At 39.6% G+C, this 17838-nt stretch overlaps 1 protein-coding gene and 1 long non-coding RNA gene across 4 annotated transcripts; one reads left to right on the forward strand and one right to left on the reverse strand.

Annotated features, from left to right (window-relative positions):
• Positions 1 to 1804: 1804 nt before the first annotated feature.
• adck5 (aarF domain containing kinase 5) lies at positions 1805 to 17510 on the forward strand. Of its 3 annotated transcripts, none has more exons than XM_037794838.1 (15): positions 1805 to 2496; positions 5874 to 5965; positions 6066 to 6215; positions 7448 to 7523; positions 7892 to 8092; positions 8175 to 8315; positions 9447 to 9560; positions 9666 to 9797; positions 9889 to 9972; positions 10063 to 10144; positions 11202 to 11280; positions 11359 to 11450; positions 12938 to 13190; positions 16362 to 16478; positions 16580 to 17510. In XM_037794838.1, the coding sequence occupies exons 1-15, from the start codon at positions 2473 to 2475 to the stop codon at positions 16680 to 16682; spliced, it is 1740 nt and encodes a 579-aa protein (XP_037650766.1). In that variant the 5' UTR covers positions 1805 to 2472; the 3' UTR covers positions 16683 to 17510. The 3 variants fall into 3 exon arrangements, with proteins under 3 accessions (XP_037650766.1, XP_037650767.1, XP_037650768.1); XM_037794839.1 differs by lacking the exon at positions 1805 to 2496 and adding an exon at positions 3718 to 4286; XM_037794840.1 differs by lacking the exon at positions 1805 to 2496 and having other exon boundaries at positions 5528 to 6215; positions 7897 to 8092.
• On the reverse strand, positions 6013 to 12146 carry LOC119503204. Its single transcript, XR_005210277.1, has 3 exons — positions 11994 to 12146; positions 7839 to 8070; positions 6013 to 6148 (listed from the first exon to the last, which is right to left on the reverse strand). It is a non-coding gene; the product is annotated as an uncharacterized LOC119503204 (long non-coding RNA).
• Positions 17511 to 17838: the final 328 nt, after the last annotated feature.

Consider the following 17838-nt stretch of genomic DNA (forward strand, 5'->3'; position numbering starts at 1 on the left):
AATAAACTAACATTTGTAATACAGTATCACATAATAAACTTAAATCCCAACAAGATCTGATTATAATGAAACAATCCACTCAAGCCTTTACTTGTTGTTGTCTTTGTTATAACTTTCCATAGATGTTGAGATGAGGACTGATGAGCAGCAGCCCACAGAGACCTTTATACCTGATGTAAGATGGTGTAACATAGAAATAATACTACACTACTGTCTCATGTGGCACTGCCAGCTAGGCTCTGCTGAACTGTGGCAAGTTTAGAAAATGTTTTTTCTCATGGTCAGGTTGTTGTGCCCTATTTGATAGGTGACTGTCAATAATTGACTTTATATGTTGAAATTGGCATATAAAGTTGGAGGAGGAGACATGATTCAAGTCAACCTGAATACATTGGACAAGGGCATGCCTTGAACCACTATACTAATTTGACGCTTCATTTGGATACCGCCTCCCAGAGAGTGCACCATCAAGATAAGTCTCTGTCCAGTCCACATGTCCACCCACTGATAACAGACTGAAGCAAAAGTGCAAGGCTCAGGTGTCTTGCTCTTTCTCACATCATTGGTTGAATTATTAAGACAGGCCAATCAGAGCTCCTGTTACAGCTCTGTGGGTTTGACCTCCTTTAATTAATTAGTCTCACAAAATGTTATTAAGAGAGATTATTTGTTTGGCCTTCACTCTGAAATTTTGACATGCATCTGCTTAAAGTTTTTTTTTTTTTAAGTTTTTAGTTAAAGTTTTTCCTGTGCTCACCTTAAATCTGAGACAAAGACATGTACTTATGAGCATGATGTTGTGACATCACAACAACTCCGGAAGCCAATCATGATTTCAATGTGCAACTTATACAAGTGTGTTGGCCAGTGTACATACACTAAGTATTGACTTTTCAATGAAGTAGGAGAGTGTCTACCAGTTAAACTTTATAAATGAACAATATTTACATATTCATAGATTCTGGGTTTTTCAATGAGGGAGAGGTTTTTAAAATCTTTAACCAGGAAATTAAACTTTTTTGTGGAAACACTATATCATACACAAATTATTGCTCCAAGCTGAGAATTTTATAACATGTCTAGAGGAGATATGTAGTAAGTGATCACAAAAGAGAAACCCTTAACATCAAAGCAGGAGATAAATGTATTTTCAGAAGGAAACTGATGGAATCCATCTTTTTTTTTAATGAATAAATTAATCTAATAACAATTAACAATTGAAAATGTTTTATCGTTGTTAAACAAGTAATTATTACAATGTCCTCTATGGAGGACCAGAAGAGTCACGTAAATAGTATTACAGCATTTCATTGATTAATAACTAATTGTACAATAAAAAAATCCATTAATAAATTTGTTTACAAATTGATTTATTAATCTATGAATAAATTGAATAAAATTAAAAAGTAATTAATTATTTGACATTTTAATGAGCAATAAAAACAAGAATTATGAAAAGAATTTACAAATGAAATATTAATCCATCGATAAATAGTTCAAATTAAAAAGGGATTTACAAAAAAAACATAAAATAATCAATAAGCACATAATTTAAGCATCAGTGAAATGCTAATGATTCAACTTGTGACTCCAATTATGTATTTACATATATTAATATTAATAATTTAATATATTAAACTGCATTTTCAAATACAAATATAAATAAGATGATTTATTCATGAATTCATTAATGTATTTTTAAATGTATATATATATTTTTTTTAAACAGAGTTTATTTTTGAATTTTGTTAATACAACTCTGACAATCCATTGCACAAACATGTTTGGACTGATAGATATCCCACCCACCCCCACCCATGACAATACCTAGAGGCACTAAAAAAAACAAGTGTACAAAAATAAATAGATAAATAAATAAAGTAAAATAAAATAAAATAAAATAAAATAAAATAAAATAAAATAAATAATGATAATTTGTTAGAGGTTTAGGACAGTACACCCTATCATCTAGGGCACTGACATGCATAAAACAAGCACAGGAGTTAAGCGGAAGAGTTGAACACAAAGATAAATCAGGGGTCCTGCGAATGTTTCGTTTGAAATATTCCTGGTCAAATATATACACAGTTTTAAGGTGTTTTGTAAATCCCTTTTTAATTTTTGAACTATCTATTGATGGATTAATATTTAATTTGTAAATTATTTTTATAATTTTTTGTATTGCCCAATAAAATGTAAAATAATGACATTGATCCTCCATAGTCTTCGAGTCTCAAAATAAATTAATATAATAAACCCCCGCAAAAGTATTATGGTTAATGAAAAAGATTAAAGCGAAAGCGGAAGTAAGTAGTTGTGGGAGTGCACCATCTCGCTGTCTCGTTCTTCCTCTTCGGCTGAACCCGAGGAGGAGTTTACGTCACAGTGGTCGGATACACATTCTCCTCAGGAAGGGCACATTGAACATTAATTCATCACTGTGAGCAGAGCTATTCTATTATCCCAGCAAACATGACAGGGGAGACCACCCGAGGGGTAAATAAACCATATCTCTTCATCATTTCTCGCTCAGTTTGACAGTAGCTAGAGTTAGGTAGTTGACCAACAACAGCCACGTTGACTGTAATTAGCTGGTCACGTTAGCAACACACAGTTACTAATGCACTGATGGGAGGTGTTAAAGAGATCAAGTTGTGTTGCTGTGTAAAAGTCAAACAGGACATGTGTTTATTAGACATTCAAAGGAATATGCTAGTCATGGTTGCTATGGTGTATTTAGCTATTTTCCATACTATTAGCAGCTGTAGGTTGAACAACCTGTGTGCCTTTAGGCTATATATATATAAAACTACACAAGTATTTAACTTACTCTTACAATATTAGTCTGGATCAGATTAGACCAAGCCAGCTATTTCTCATCATTCACTGTGGTGATGATTGCAAACACTCCCTGTGTGTGTGTGTGTGTGTGAGAGAGAGAGTGTGTAAGAGTGTGTAAGAGTGTGTGAGTGTGAGTGAGTGTGTGTGAGTGTGTGTGAGAGAGAGAGTGTGTAAGAGTGTGTGAGTGTGAGTGAGTGTGTGTGAGTGTGTGTGAGTGAGTGAGTGTGTAAGAGTGTAAGAGTGTGTGAGTGTGAGTGAGTGTGTGTGAGTGAGTGAGTGTGTGTGAGTGAGTGAGTGAGTGTGTGTGTGTGTGTGTGAGTGTGTGTGAGTGTGTGTGAGTGAGTGAGTGTGTAAGAGTGTGTGAGTGTGTGTGAGTGAGTGAGTGAGTGTGTGTGTGTGAGTGTGTGTGAGTGTGTGTGAGTGAGTGAGTGAGTGAGTGAGTGAGTGAGTGAGTGTGTGTGAGTGAGTGAGTGTGTGTGTGTGTGTGTGTGAGAGAGAGTGTGTAAGAGTGTGTAAGAGTGTGTGAGAGAGAGTGTGTAAGAGTGTGTAAGAGTGTGTGAGTGTGAGTGAGTGTGTGTGAGTGTGTGTGAGTGTGTGTGAGTGAGTAAGAGTGTGTGAGTGTGAGTGAGTGTGAGTGAGTGTGTGTGAGTGAGTGAGTGTGTGTGAGTGTGTGTGAGTGTGTGTGAGTGAGTGAGTGAGTGAGTGTGTGTGAGTGTGTGTGAGTGTGAGTGAGTGAGTGAGTGAGTGAGTGTGTGTGAGTGTGTGAGTGTGAGTGTGTGTGTGAGTGTGTGTGAATGAGTGAGTGAGTGAGTGTGTGTGTGTGTGAGTGAGTGAGTGTGTGTGTGTGTGAGTGTGTGTGAGTGTGTGTGTGAGTGTGTGTGTGTGAGTGTGTGTGTGAGTGTGTGTGAGTGTGTGTGAGTGAGTGAGTGAGTGAGTGAGTGTGTGTGTGTGAGTGAGTGAGTGAGTGTGTGTGTGTGTGTGTGTGACAGAGAGAGAGTTGGTTTGATGTTTCAGTGCTCAGGTCCCTGACACCACTGCTATCTGTACATCAATTTGTCAGCACTAGAGACATTTTGTCCCTCGGCTGCAGACAGCAAACAAAAACAAACTAAGTACCCCGGCTGGTCATATTGGCCTTGATCTAGCAGACCCTCTTCTTCCTTCCCAGCACACACAAACAAACACTGCTGTTACTCAACACACTATCTGGGCCTGTCATGTGAATCAAGCTTGATATAATAATATCTGATCTTTAGTGACATTTGGCTCCTCAGGTCTACCCTAATCAGTGACAGTCCGGCTACAGGTCTGCTTGGATAGATGGTCTGACTCCGGAGGGACGAAGTTAGCGTTGGATAGCACCATGGGGATAGCCTATTGGCCACGGGGACAGCCTGTTGGTCAGGGGTTAGGACGCGCATGCAGAACGGGGCCCCAACTGGAAGGTTGCTATCAACTCAACCATTCACCAAACTACCATTAGCTAATGTTCAATTGAAGGAGCAGAGTTAAGAATAAATGTCACTGGCACGTTTAGTCATGTGAATAGTAGATTAATTAATTAGTCAATCCATAAAAAATAAATCTGCAGTTAGTTTGATAACCACTTAAAGGGACTATTTGTAACTTTCAGAATTGCTTGTTAACAGCGACACCTGTGGCTGTTAAGTCAACGAAAGTCAGCGTCGGGCTCGCGCTTGCTCGCTCTACATAGACATGAACGAGCATCGCTCAACACAGTGAGGCGACACACGTCAGCTAATACCACAATATCACTCTATATTTCACCTGAGATCCCGATTATTTATCACGCTTATTCAATGATTTTTAGGGACTGAATCTTTTTATTCCACTTTTAACATAAAAAAAACAAAAAAATGCTTTTACTTCCATGTTGTGCTACATTCCTGCTAATGTACAAATCTGTGCATCAAAATAAGACTTAAAATAAGTTTTTTCTTCACCTGAATTCAGTGCATTTTCCTTTTGACAGTCAAAACGAGTAATATATCAAGTAATACACTTTGAATTTGATATGCAGCTGAGTTTTTTATGAGCGGAGCACACACATATTAAACATCAATATCGCAGTCGATCATGTTCATGTAATTGTGGGAGGACAAAATCGTGATCACGTTTATATATATTCGATAAATTGTGCAGCCCTAGTTGCAGCCCATTGGCACTTTCACAACATTTTTACGCAATGAGTATAAATAAATAAATAATTATAAATCTAATATAGATTATAAGTTAATAATCATCAGTAATGTGGATATAATTTAAAAGTGGGTAACGGCAAATAATAGAACAGCTAGAAAATCACTTTACTGTAATGCAGCCTTTAAAACCAGGAAAAGACAACACTCATGCCATATATCCGAAATCTAAGACGATATCTAGTGTCATATCACAATATCAATATAATATTGAAATACTGCCCAGCCCTAAATCAGAATATAAGCATGACTTGTGCATAAACATAGAAACTAACAGCTGACAATGTTGACTACTTAAATAAATAAGTACTACTTAAATAAATAAGGGAATTGTGTGATTAGAAAAAGAGCAAATTATTTTAATGAATAAAAGTCTGCAATCAGACCATAATAAAAAGTATACTCAAGTTGCTGCTGATAAGCCCAGAGAGAAATTTGCAGCTTTTGTAAATGGGAACACGATGTTTTATTTCTGTCTACTCATTATGGCACAGTTGGCACGCTTTTCATGGACACAATGGTGTTGTAAAACGACTTTGTACTCTCAGTCTTTTTTCTCAGAGCCACGCTGATACTGTTTATCTGTTACACCAGTCATGCTTCTTCATCCAGTGTTAATTTACTATTAATATTTAGGATCCAATTGCTATGTGACGAGCCTAAACCAACACAGTGAGACCCAAAGAAGTCCAGAGTTCACTGTCCCAAACCTACTTTAGTAATTAATTAGACAGCTGTCAGATATGAAACAATCAAATCAAATCAAATCAAATCATAGGTCAAATAATTTGTGTGCCTTTCTTTTCTCTTTAGTTGAGGTTGTGTCTGCATCACATGGCTCTGCTCCGGAGATGCCCACATCCCGGCTCATCACGCCACACAACCAGATCCTTCAACTCACTCAGGTACCGCGTAGCAGCCAGGCCGTTGTCACAGATTAATTTACATCCCTCCATGATGATTTTGTTGCCGTCTTGATGAATGGGATTGTTTCCTGCTTTGAAGGGAAGGGAAGCGCAGAGGGCTGTTGTGGAAGACACTGTTTGGCATCTCCGTCGGCGTTCCTTTGGCAGTGGGCGTCCAGTACGCTGTGTCCGAACCCAGAGACAGGAGGAAGATGAAGATCGTGATTGAAGGATTTGGTCGCCTCTTCAGGTCCGACATGAAATCCTTAAACTAATCAAACAAATATACGAAGTGACACTGTTTAAAGTTGGCCATAATAAGCTAGGCTGTAGCAGCAAAAGTATGTGGATTGACCTGAGCAAGGGTGTGTTTTCATTTGTAAGAGGAGGAACATGTTTCTTCTTTCAAAAGTTACTCAGTCTCACTTTAAGGCTGTTAATTTTTCCTTATTTTCACTGAAAAATAACTTAAAAAAAAAAAAAAAAGTTACATATTGATTGACAGAGTTTATGTTCCCACATGCCAAAATGTTATTTTACTATCTGCAATTTTTTGATGTTGGGGTAAAGATATAGAAGAATATATTTCCAGTTGAAAACTGAGGCTAAAACTTAAGAGCTGCGCTCATTCATCGTGGAAATACAGAAATTTATTCCTATTTTTATTATCTGAATTTCACCGAGATGATCGAAGGTTTGAATACTTTTGATTTATACTATTCAAAATAAATAATTTTTTTTGCATGTAAAAAAAAAAAAAGAATAATACTGTTTAAATTAAAATGATTGACTTTATTTCACTTTAAGAATCAGAGTCTAGTATGCTCACAAATACTTTGAGGACTTTGACTCCATCTGTCAATACCTCTCCAAGTGTGTACAAAACAGAAGTACAGACAACATAACAATCATGTAAAAAGTAGGTCATTGTTGTGAAATAAACCTTTGCGTCAGGGTCTTGCATCACCCTGTCGGGGTTTATTTCGCAACATTGACCCGTTCGCTGTACATTATCCTGCTTATTACACGGCTACTTACATGGTCCTCTAGAGTCCAAGATCAGAACTGCGCCCATAGCAACGGTCTGTTATAGAGAAACAACAGACCGCAGAACGCTGTGTATGACCAATCAGAATTGAGATACAACAAAGCCGTGCAATAATAGATAATAATACACAGGGGGAATGAGAATAAAAGAGGTATAAAAGTAGAGAAAGAACAATCTTCTGAACGACAGACAGCGGCAATATGCAGGCCAGTCTGTATACCGGGGCATAGCTGTCCTGTACGGAGGTAGATATATTTACAGCTATTAGAGCCCGGAGTCCCAGCAGATTATAAATTATTGCTGCTCTCTCGTGATTTATATGACCACAATTCACATGTTTGCCAAACAGACTGATAATATTGTGACACTCCTGTTCATGTCACGTTAAAAGTCAGATCCAAAACCGTTTGAACTCCTGATCTGTGTGTCCTCAGATCTCTCTCTGTGGGAATCTTAATCTCTGTGGATTACTGGTGGACCACCAATGTGGCTCTTCGTGGCCAAGATGAGGTAAGTTCTCAATTCAATTCATAGCAACGACAATAACGAGTCGTACTCCTAAAACCAGTGATCGTTGGTCCACTCGTCACATTAATCATGCACATCAAAAAATTCAAAAGTCTTTCATTGCTTTCTACATCAGATACTAAAATGCTCGAGCATTATGAGTTGCACACATTATAGAACGTAAATAGAAAAAAAATAACTTCAATGATTAACACAAATACTGATGAGTGTGGGATTGAAGTTGCATAACACGTCGACCCAATTCATGTCCAGTCAGGGACACTGTTTTCCCTCAGAGGTCAGTGGTTACACATTTACCTGCTTTAATATTGTGTGGACAATCATGTGTCACTGCCGTCCTCCCCTGCTAGAGCAGCCCATCCTACTTGGCCGAGATGTCAGCCTGCCACCAGAGGGCGGCAGAGTGCATGGTGGAGGGAGCGCTGAGCAACGGCGGAATATACATCAAACTCGGCCAAGGTCTGTGTTCCTTCAACCACCTGCTGCCGCCCGAGTACATCCGCACGCTGCAAATACTGGAAGACAAGGCCTTGAACAGGAGGTACAAAGAGGTGAGAGCCACGACACAAAACAAAACACACAGGGTTCAGCGAGAGAGAACGTCTTCAAATTTCTCCGTGTCTCCCCCAACAGGTGGATGCTCTCTTCCAAGAAGACTTCAACAAAACCCCAGAACAGCTTTTTAAAACGTTTGACTATGAACCCATAGCCGCCGCCAGCTTGGCCCAGGTTCACAAGGCCGAGCTGTTCGACGGGACTCCCGTCGCCGTCAAGGTGAGCGCCGATTCTGAGAACCATCTCGGAGTCAACATTTTATCTCCATCTCCAGCAAAAAATGTAAAAGGTCATATTGAACGGATTGCACTAAGTATACTATGTAGAATCAGACCGCCACGTTTTAAAGGAACAGTGTGTAACATTTCGGGGGATTTATTAGCAGAAATGGAATATAATATTCATAACTATGTTCAGAGCTGCAATGATTAATTGATTAGTTGTCAACTATTAAATTAATCGCCAGCTATTTTGATAATCCATTAATCGGTTCTCTAATTCCAGCTCCTTAAATTAATTTTCTTGGCTCCTCTATGACAGTAAACTGAATGTTTTTGAGTTGTGGACAAAACAAGACATTTGAGGACGTCATCTTGAGCTTTGGGAAACACTGATCCACGTTTTCACCATTTTCTGACATTTCGTAGACCAAGCAACTAATCGATTAGTCGAGAAAATAATCGACAGATTACTCGACAGTGAAAATAATCATTAGCTGCCGCCCTAACTATGTTTTGATTAGTGTACAATCACCTGAAACTAAGAATCATGTTTTTGCGAGTGGGTCCGCCATGTTGCACCATGTTTCTACTAGAAAGGACAAACCAAACTCTGGCTCTAGAGAGAGCCTTTTATGTTTTTACGTTACCTGAAGGCCACCGTTGTTCTATGACACTCTTGTGAAACTGCAGTAACGTGAGCCGCAGAGTGCAAAACCGTGTTAGCGCCAGCCGCTGTCTGACTCCCGTTGCTCCTGAAGTGGTGTTATTATGGTAATGACGACCTCTGAGCGAGGCGACTGGCGTTACCACGGTTTTGTACTCTGCGGCTTACGTTACCACGGTCTTGGAAAAGGAGGAGTGAGTGGAGGGGGACTCAGTTGTCTTCAACCACACCGCTAGATGCCGCCAAATCCTGCACACTGTACCTTTAAGTAACGCCACGCGTATTAGCTTTACCAACAAACCTTGAAAATGTTTCCCTATTTCACCATCAGCAGGGGGAAAATATCTACTGCCACTTACATGAAGAAAAAAAAATCTCCTATCTTGCTATTTTTGGTCTTTTTGTCCAAACTGTTCAGCATAATCTTTTAAAAAACTGTTGTTGTTCTATTCTGGTGCCCTACAGGTGCAGTACATTGACCTCAGGGATCGGTTTGATGGTGATATTAGAACACTGGAGATCCTGCTGGATGTTGTTAAATTCATGCACCCCAGCTTTGGGTTCCGATGGGTTCTTAAGGTCAGAAAACAGTTGTATTTCTTGGTTAATGGTTAACCTACCATACAGTATATGTCTGGGGGGAAGATGTTTAGCCTGTTATTGATTTTATTCTACTTCCTGAAGGACTTGAAGGGTACGTTGGCTCAAGAGCTGGATTTTGTGAACGAGGGCAAGAATTCCGAGCGGTGCGCAGAGGAGCTGAAACACTTCAGTTTTGTTGTTGTACCCAAAGTGTTCTGGGAGCAAACCAGTAAGGTGAGGTTATTATCAGCGGTACAGAATATAACCGAACTCCCATCCTTTCCTCGGCTAAAGCTTTTTTTACGTTTTTCTCTCCGATTCAAAGAGAGTGTTGACGGCGGAGTTTTGCAACGGTTGCAAAATCAACAATGTGGAAGAAATTAAAAGACAAGGATTAAGTTTGAAAGATGTGAGTGGATGCACTCGACCCTCAACAGATGACGTTCAGACAGAGTGGAGTATTATTACAGAAATAACTCATCAAGTATTTGTTTTTCAGACTGCAGATAAACTGATCCGAACGTTTGCTGAGCAGATATTCTACACTGGTTTCATCCATGCTGACCCTCATCCTGGAAACGGTGGGTTCATCAGTGTACGCGTGTGCTTCAGTATGAAAGAGAATATCATTACAGTAAGAATCCATTTGTACCAACCATGTCATACTAAACTTGCTCCAAACTTGCGGGTCCCTTGACCTCTGACCTCAAGATATGTGAATGAAAATGGGTTTTATGGGTACCCACGAGTCTCCCCTTTACAGACACGCCCACTTTATGATAATCACATGCAGTTTGGGGTAAGTCATAGTCAAGTCAGCACACTGACACACTGACAGCTGTTGTTGCCTGTTGGGCTGCAGTTTGCTATGTTATGATTTGAGCATATATTTTTTAATATGCTAAATGCAGTACCTGTGAGGGTTTCTGGACAACATTTGTCATTGTTTTGTGTTGCTAATTGATTTCTAATAATACATATATACATATATTTGCATAAAGCAACATATTTGCCCACTCCCATGTTGATAAGAGTATTAAATACTTGACAAATCTCCCTTTAAGGTATATTTTAAACAGATAAAAACATTTGCAATTAATTTGCGATTAATCTCAATGCATTATTTTAAGCAATTGACAGCCCTAGTAATACATTTACAAATGTCAATTAGATGATAATCTGCATGAGAAATAAAGAAAAGGAAAAACAAATTGGTTATAATAATCATCTGCTCATAGTGATCAATTTGACCCGGACAGAAGTGATCACTATAAAGAGGTTTCCACTGTGTTCAGCATTAGTGCATTTGTATTTTCTCTCAATCTTGTATTAACTACAACATCACCAGGTGTTCAAAGGTCATTTAGAAACAGTGTTGCTATTACACAGTTAATCCACCAGAGCACTGACAAGATGTTCAACTGTTTAAAAGCCTGCTCAGTATACTGTATATCTTTTTGTCCCAATAACCCGAAACAAACTGTTTATGTTATATGTGTACCTCTAGAGAAAGAGGTAACGCCACTATCCACATGTGCAAAAGCCTTTCCTTAAAAAATACGTTTTCAAAAGAGGAAACTGATTTTGAAAGTCTGAGTTCATCAGACGATATTACTGACGGATTGTTTGTGTTTGCAGTTCTAGTGAGACGAGGTCCTGACAACAAGGCCCAGTTGGTACTTTTGGATCACGGCTTGTACGAATACCTCAGTCAACGGTAAGATTCGTCTGCTTGGTTAAATATAACCTCTGAGGATATTCAGCCATCGGCTCTAACCGTGACCTTTCACCTCAGTGACAGAGTGGCCCTTTGTAAACTGTGGAGGTCCATAGTCCTGAGAAATGAAGCAGCGATGGAGAAGTACTCCAACGCACTTGGTGTCAAAGGTGAGGCCCTTATTTTTTTTATTTAGTACACCAATAAACTCTGTGTATTACCTGAGGTGCACGATACATTTGTTTGGGTGTTAAAATCCAATATCAAGAATCTAATTGTCCCCTAACATAACGATGATTTATCAGGAGTTTACAAACTAGATTCTGTTTATTTTTTAAAGGTGCAGTGTGTAGGTTTTGGCAGCATCTAGCGGTGTGGTTGCAGATTGCAACCAACTGAGTACCCCTCCGCTCACTCCTCTTTTCCAAGACTGCGGTAACGTGAGCCGCAGAGTGCAAAACCGTGGTAACATCGTTCACCTCGCTCAGAGGTCGTCCTTACCATAATAACACTACTTAAGGAGCAACGGCAAGCCTCTTTCACACAGCCTGTTCACAGCGGGAATGTTGCGCTGTTATTCCGCTTCGCTGTTCTGTATGAAAGGTACGGAGGCGTAATGGAGGGTGGCAGAGTTGTTCCGCTGCTGAGCCGGCAGAAGAGGTAATCACAGACCCGAGCATAAACGGTACAACTGGCACGGCAGGACTACTCACCGTTGGAGAAATGATCTAATAAACAGTCTCTGGTCATTCAGTTAAGAAGCAAATACCATTTATTAAGCAAATGCATTTGGGTTCATACAGCAGACAAGTCAGTGTGCAAAGACCAAGAGCTACCTCACTACATCATTCTTTATAATCTTGGTTTAGCCTTCCCCCCCTTGTAGCCCACACCTTCCACCCTGCTTCTGAGTGAAAGCATTGTCTATTGTTAAAAAGAGTTACTTGTGATTAGCTAGTTTTAGCAGAGTGCAGAGGCGAGGATGATAAGTAATGTATCTAAACTAGTACAGTCTGTGCTTTCCCAGGGTATTCAGATTTATCTGAGTACACAACTTCTACACAAGGGACATGGTATTTTCTCTCACAACACACACAAACACTAGACGCTGACACTGTTGTGTTACACGTCACGCCTCTTTTGCTCCCGATGCCGGCGTGCTCTAACATCACACGCTGGGGTTGTTTGGTTCAGGGTGAAAAAGCAAAACATGCATAACGGCGGATCTCCTTTACGGCAGTATTGCAGAATCTCCGTGTGAAAATGGGCTGAAGTCAGACGGCGGCTGGCGGTATCACGGTTTTGCACTCTCTGGCTCACGTTAACACAGTTTCGCAAGCGTGTCGGAGAACTACGGTGGCTTTCGGGTAACGTAGAAATGCGAAAAGCTCTCTCTAGTGTTTGGTTTGTCCGTTCTGGGCTACTGTAGAAACATGGTGGAGCAACATGCCCAGACTCCGTGAAGAGGACCCGCTCCCCATGTAGATATGAAGGGCTCGTTCTAAGCTAATGAAAACACGATTCTTGGTTTCATGTGATTATACACTAAAGAAAACATAGTTATGAATATCATATTCCATTTCTGCTAATAGATCCCCCCGAAATGTTACACACTGTTCCTTTAATTCCTTTATTTCTTCTCTAACTCGCTGTGCAGAGTACTTCCTCTTCTGCGAGATGCTGCTGCAGCGACCCATCAACATGCGGGAGCTGGGCCTGTCCAACATCCTGAGCAGAGAGGAGACGACCTACATGCGCGAAATGGCCAGCGACCGCTTCGACAGCATCATGAAGGTGCTGAAGTCGATGCCTCGGCCCATGCTGCTCGTGTTCCGCAACATCAACACGGTCCGGAGCATCAACATCACCCTGGGAGCGCCGGTGGACCGCTACTTCGCCATGGCCAAGAGGTTAGTGCAGCCGCCGGTCACACTGCGGTCACTGATTGGTGAGTGAGTCACTACATTGGTCACTACTGAGGTCACGATTATTTAACACGGTTACTCATTGACTTTGTAAACATCATGCATTTAGAAAGAAAATTGTGTAAACCTTGTTGGAGAAATGATCTAATAAACAGTCTCTGGTCATTCAGTTAAGAAGCAAATACTATTTATTAAGCAAATGCATTTGGGTTCATACAGCAGACAAGTCAGTGTACAAAGACCAAGAGCTACCTCACTACATCATTCTTTATAATCTTGGTTTAGCCTTCCCCCCCTTGTAGCCCACACCTTCCACCCTGCTTCTGAGTGAAAGCATTGTCTATTGTTAAAGAGTTACTTGTGATTAGCTAGTTTTAGCAGAGTGCAGAGGCGAGGATGATAAGTAATGTATCTAAACTAGTACAGTCTGTGCTTTCCCAGGGTATTCAGATTTATCTGAGTACACAACTTCTACACAAAGGACATGGTATTTTCTCTCACAACCTACATTTTAAAGTTAAATGCATCAATCTGGTGCACTTTGAGAGCTAAATTAAGAGGACAGATCTATGAAGAACTTGTAAACAATGTGACACAATAGTCATTTTATGTTGATTATCTTGTTTTCATTATCCTTGGAATCCAAAATCGTTATAGAAATTTGATTAATTGCACAGCCCTATGTAATATAATGTATATTCTAATAATATATAACTCCAGGGATCAATTTAATTACTACCAGTGATTCATGATTACTTGTCTACATGTTGGCATTTTAAACTTTCAGAACTTTGTGACCTTTGTGTTTTCAAAGAAAAATGATTCACTCATTAAAGCTACAACACACTCCTGACCCTTTCCATTAAAACAGGCACTCTGACATCTGACCTATACTGAGTAAATGTTAGCAGTGTACTGAACTCAAGGCACCAGAATTTCTGATACATTATGTTTAAATGTGACCACTTGTAGGCCAACAAAATAGTAAATAAATAAATTTGTATTCTCCAGTGCGGAGAAGGCTTTGAGTCAGAATCTAGACTTCCATTTAGGGAAATAAAACTTTCCCAACACTGGGGTGCAATGGGGGAACTCACAACCTCAGCATTTCTAAAACTCTGGCTAGAGCCCCGCAGAAAAACACTGGAAGCTGATTGGTTTTCCAGTTATGTCAATCAAATATTTCTCAAATTAAAAGAGTCAATAATAGTTTACTGAATTCTGTATCTGTTTTTTGACCACAAAACGACAGCTTGTTTTTCCACAATATTTTAAAAACCCCACCAAATGTTGACAAATGCAGCCCAAATTTCATCTCCCAGCCCAACGTAATCAAAAAAATAGCCCAATCTGGGAACACTGATTGGCTGAGAGTGGTTTGAATTGTCTCGGTTCTTTTGCAGTTTCTCAGAAGTAGCACCACTGCAGTGGTTGTTCTACAGTCCATTACAAATTACTGGAAAATGTATATCAAGAACCTTTTGCGTTATTCGACCTCAGCTGGACGAAGATCTCCAGAGCAAAGACTGGAAAGCCAATCAGCTTTCAGTGTTCTCCGCACTGGAGAAATACTGACAACTTCATTTATTTACTATTTTGTTGGCCTACAAGGTCAAATTTAAACATACTGTGTCAGAAATTGTGGTGACTTGAGTTCAGTACATTGCTAACATTTACTCAGTATAGGTCAGACGTCAGAGTTCCTGTTTAAATGGAAAGGGTCAGTAGTGTATAATTGACACTGACATGGGAATTAGTGTATTTGGTTGTCTGACTGCATTCTTTGTGTGTTGTGATAGCTTATATATCTAACATTTTATCTCTGGTTATTGGATGTAGATATGAAGCTTTGCATGCTTATGTGCTTTTTATTGTGCATGTAATGGTTTTACAGTTATGATGATTTGGACTGTTTTTATTGAATTGGGCAGGTTTCAAATTGTGATTGGGCGGGAAACTGTCAATCTGATCTGGCAACACTGCAGCCCTTTGTTAAAGTGGCAGTAGGCAGTATATTTTTGGCATCATTGGGCAAAACAATCTACAATTACCTTTCAGCATATTGTAATTCAAGTGTTCTGAGAGATAACTAGACTTCTGCACCTCATCGTGGCTCTGTAATGGAGGCACTTTCAAAACATTTTAGCAACAGAGGAATGTGTGGCAAGCATTTTAGAGGAATATTTCAAGTACTCACCCAGTGTTACCTTGAATTTGTGAAGAAAAACTGTTTTTCTCTCATGCCTACTCGGTGAACGAAGAATAAAAAAACGGAGGAAAGTCTTGATGAATTGAAATAAATGGGGGGCCGCGTTTAACAACTGCATAACTAAATTAAAAACATCCGTTTACAAACTCTCACACAACCCGTACAGTATAATCCAAGTTTAGTTTATCCAGTCGTGTGCTCAATATCTCACAAACACCTGCATCTTCGCTAAAACACTTCCCGTACGAGTCTGGAGGTGTTTTAAATAGTAAGAATTTAGCAAAAATGCAGCTGTTTGGGAAGTACTGATCATACGACTGGATGAATGAGACTTTGATTATAGTCATATATGCTCAGTGCTTCCCAAACACACGTATTTTCGCTAAATTCTTACTATTTAAAAGCACTTCGGACTCGTACGGATGAGTAGCGTGCCTGCGCATGCGTGAGATTGTTTGCGGAAGTGTTTTTTTTATGTATTTATTTATTGAAGATAATTAATTTACAAACATTAAGGCATCGTAATCTAAACTCAATAACACTTCTTAACATACAAGGCACAATTGGACAGGAAAGATAACTTAAAGTATACAAAATATTATAATAACAAAAATAAAAGAGGGTAGAAAATAATTAAAGAAAATAAATAAATACATAAGACCGCACTCTTCCATAGTAGCTCTAAGGGTCATCATCACATATGTTCAGTTCTTCATAAGCTCTAAGGAGAGACTTTGCATGTTTTCATTTCATTAGATGATTGTCCACAAGGTCCCTTTTGTTGCGGAAGTGTTTTAAATAGGAAGGTTTTTGTGAAAATGGGTGTATTTGGGAAGTACTTAGCATACGACTGGATAAACTAGACTTGGATTATACTGCACGAGTTGTGTGAGAGTTTGTAAATCCTTTAAAATCGTAGCTTCATATAGATATATCTTGTGTTTTAGTGCGGTGCGAGGCTGGGGGAAGATCCAGGCAGAGAAGACCGGGATGCTGCCCAGGCTCGGGGTCTTCCGCTGGGTGAGGACGACGTGGGAGGGCTTCAAGTTTGAACTGGCTCTAAGGTAAAGACTCATTTAGTGTGTGTGTGTGTGTGTCAATAATGAGAAATTCTGTTTTGTGATTGGGGCAACCAACCAACCGACCATGAATGACTTCTTCACAGGTGGGAGATGGCAGCGATGAGTGTTACGCGTTCGTTCCTGAGCGTGCTGACGTACTTTGGTCTCATATCTCTGGACGCAGACCTGTACGAGTACCTGAGGTAGTGTCTCACTACGAAGGAACAGAGAATCAGGACCTACTCCAAGCACAAGTTCATACAACCCAACAATCATGGAGCCTTTCACTTCTGTGGCAGCTCTAAAAGCTGCTGGTAATGGTGCTGCTCCGGTGTGTGCTCGGTTTTTTTTACACCAAATCAGCCTGGACTCTGGTGTCAGACAGGACTTCTTTAGAATGGGTGAGAATGTACTGAACTGCAGGACTGTAACACACCAAACCCATTCCAGTTTAGACCCCCTAGAGTTTTAGAAGGTTTTTTATTAAATTATTATCCTATATATTTTTTGGGTATTTACCCATTTCAATTTTTTTTAGTGTAATTGTAGTACAGCAAATTGTTTTGAAATTCTAATTTAATTTTAAGAAACTGGTGACATCTATTCTGTAGCAGCTGCAGCATCAAGGCAAAACACTGAGTCAAATTGAGTGGAATAATGTAATAACTGTACACAAGTTACACACGATAATGTTAAGCCGCATCCCCACTGGAGTGAGAATTTGTTTAAAATAACGAGTTACATTTTAAATCTCGTCAAAGGGGTTTCAAGTGTAATAAACTGCAGCTTTAATGAGAGCAATTATAGATTGATGATTATGATTAAATGTTAATCAGTCTGTGATACAAGAATTGATATTTGTGTTGGGTTAACCCTTCCTGATCAGTGTTACTTGGATGAAAGAGACAGGGTTGGTGTTTTGATTCCTCCTGAGTTCAACAATGAGTCCAAGAATAGTTCAGTGTCACCTAACCAAATGTTTTTTAAATTATTTTAACAATGTTAATAAAATGTTCTACCTCCTTCTTTAAGGCACCCCTGTCTTTATCACTTAAAGGACCAGTATGTAACAGTATATATAAAACTATGTTTTATTTAGTGTATAATCAACCTGAAAATATAAATCACTGTGTTTTTGTTACCTTAGAATGAGCCGTTTATATCTACATAGGGAGCGGGTCCTCTCCACGGAGTACGCCATGTTTCTACAGCAGCCCAGAACGGACAAACCAAACTCCATAGTCCATAACGTAACTCAGTGCCGTCTACGCTACTCTTACAACAACTAGCTCTAGAGAGGGCCATTCCCGTCGGCCATCGTAGTTCTCCAACACGCTTGGCACACGGTAAAGAGGCTTCAGTT

The sequence above is a fragment of the Sebastes umbrosus genome, chromosome 15 (assembly GCF_015220745.1).
Source record: "Sebastes umbrosus isolate fSebUmb1 chromosome 15, fSebUmb1.pri, whole genome shotgun sequence".
NCBI classification, from domain to species: Eukaryota; Metazoa; Chordata; class Actinopteri; order Perciformes; family Sebastidae; genus Sebastes; species Sebastes umbrosus.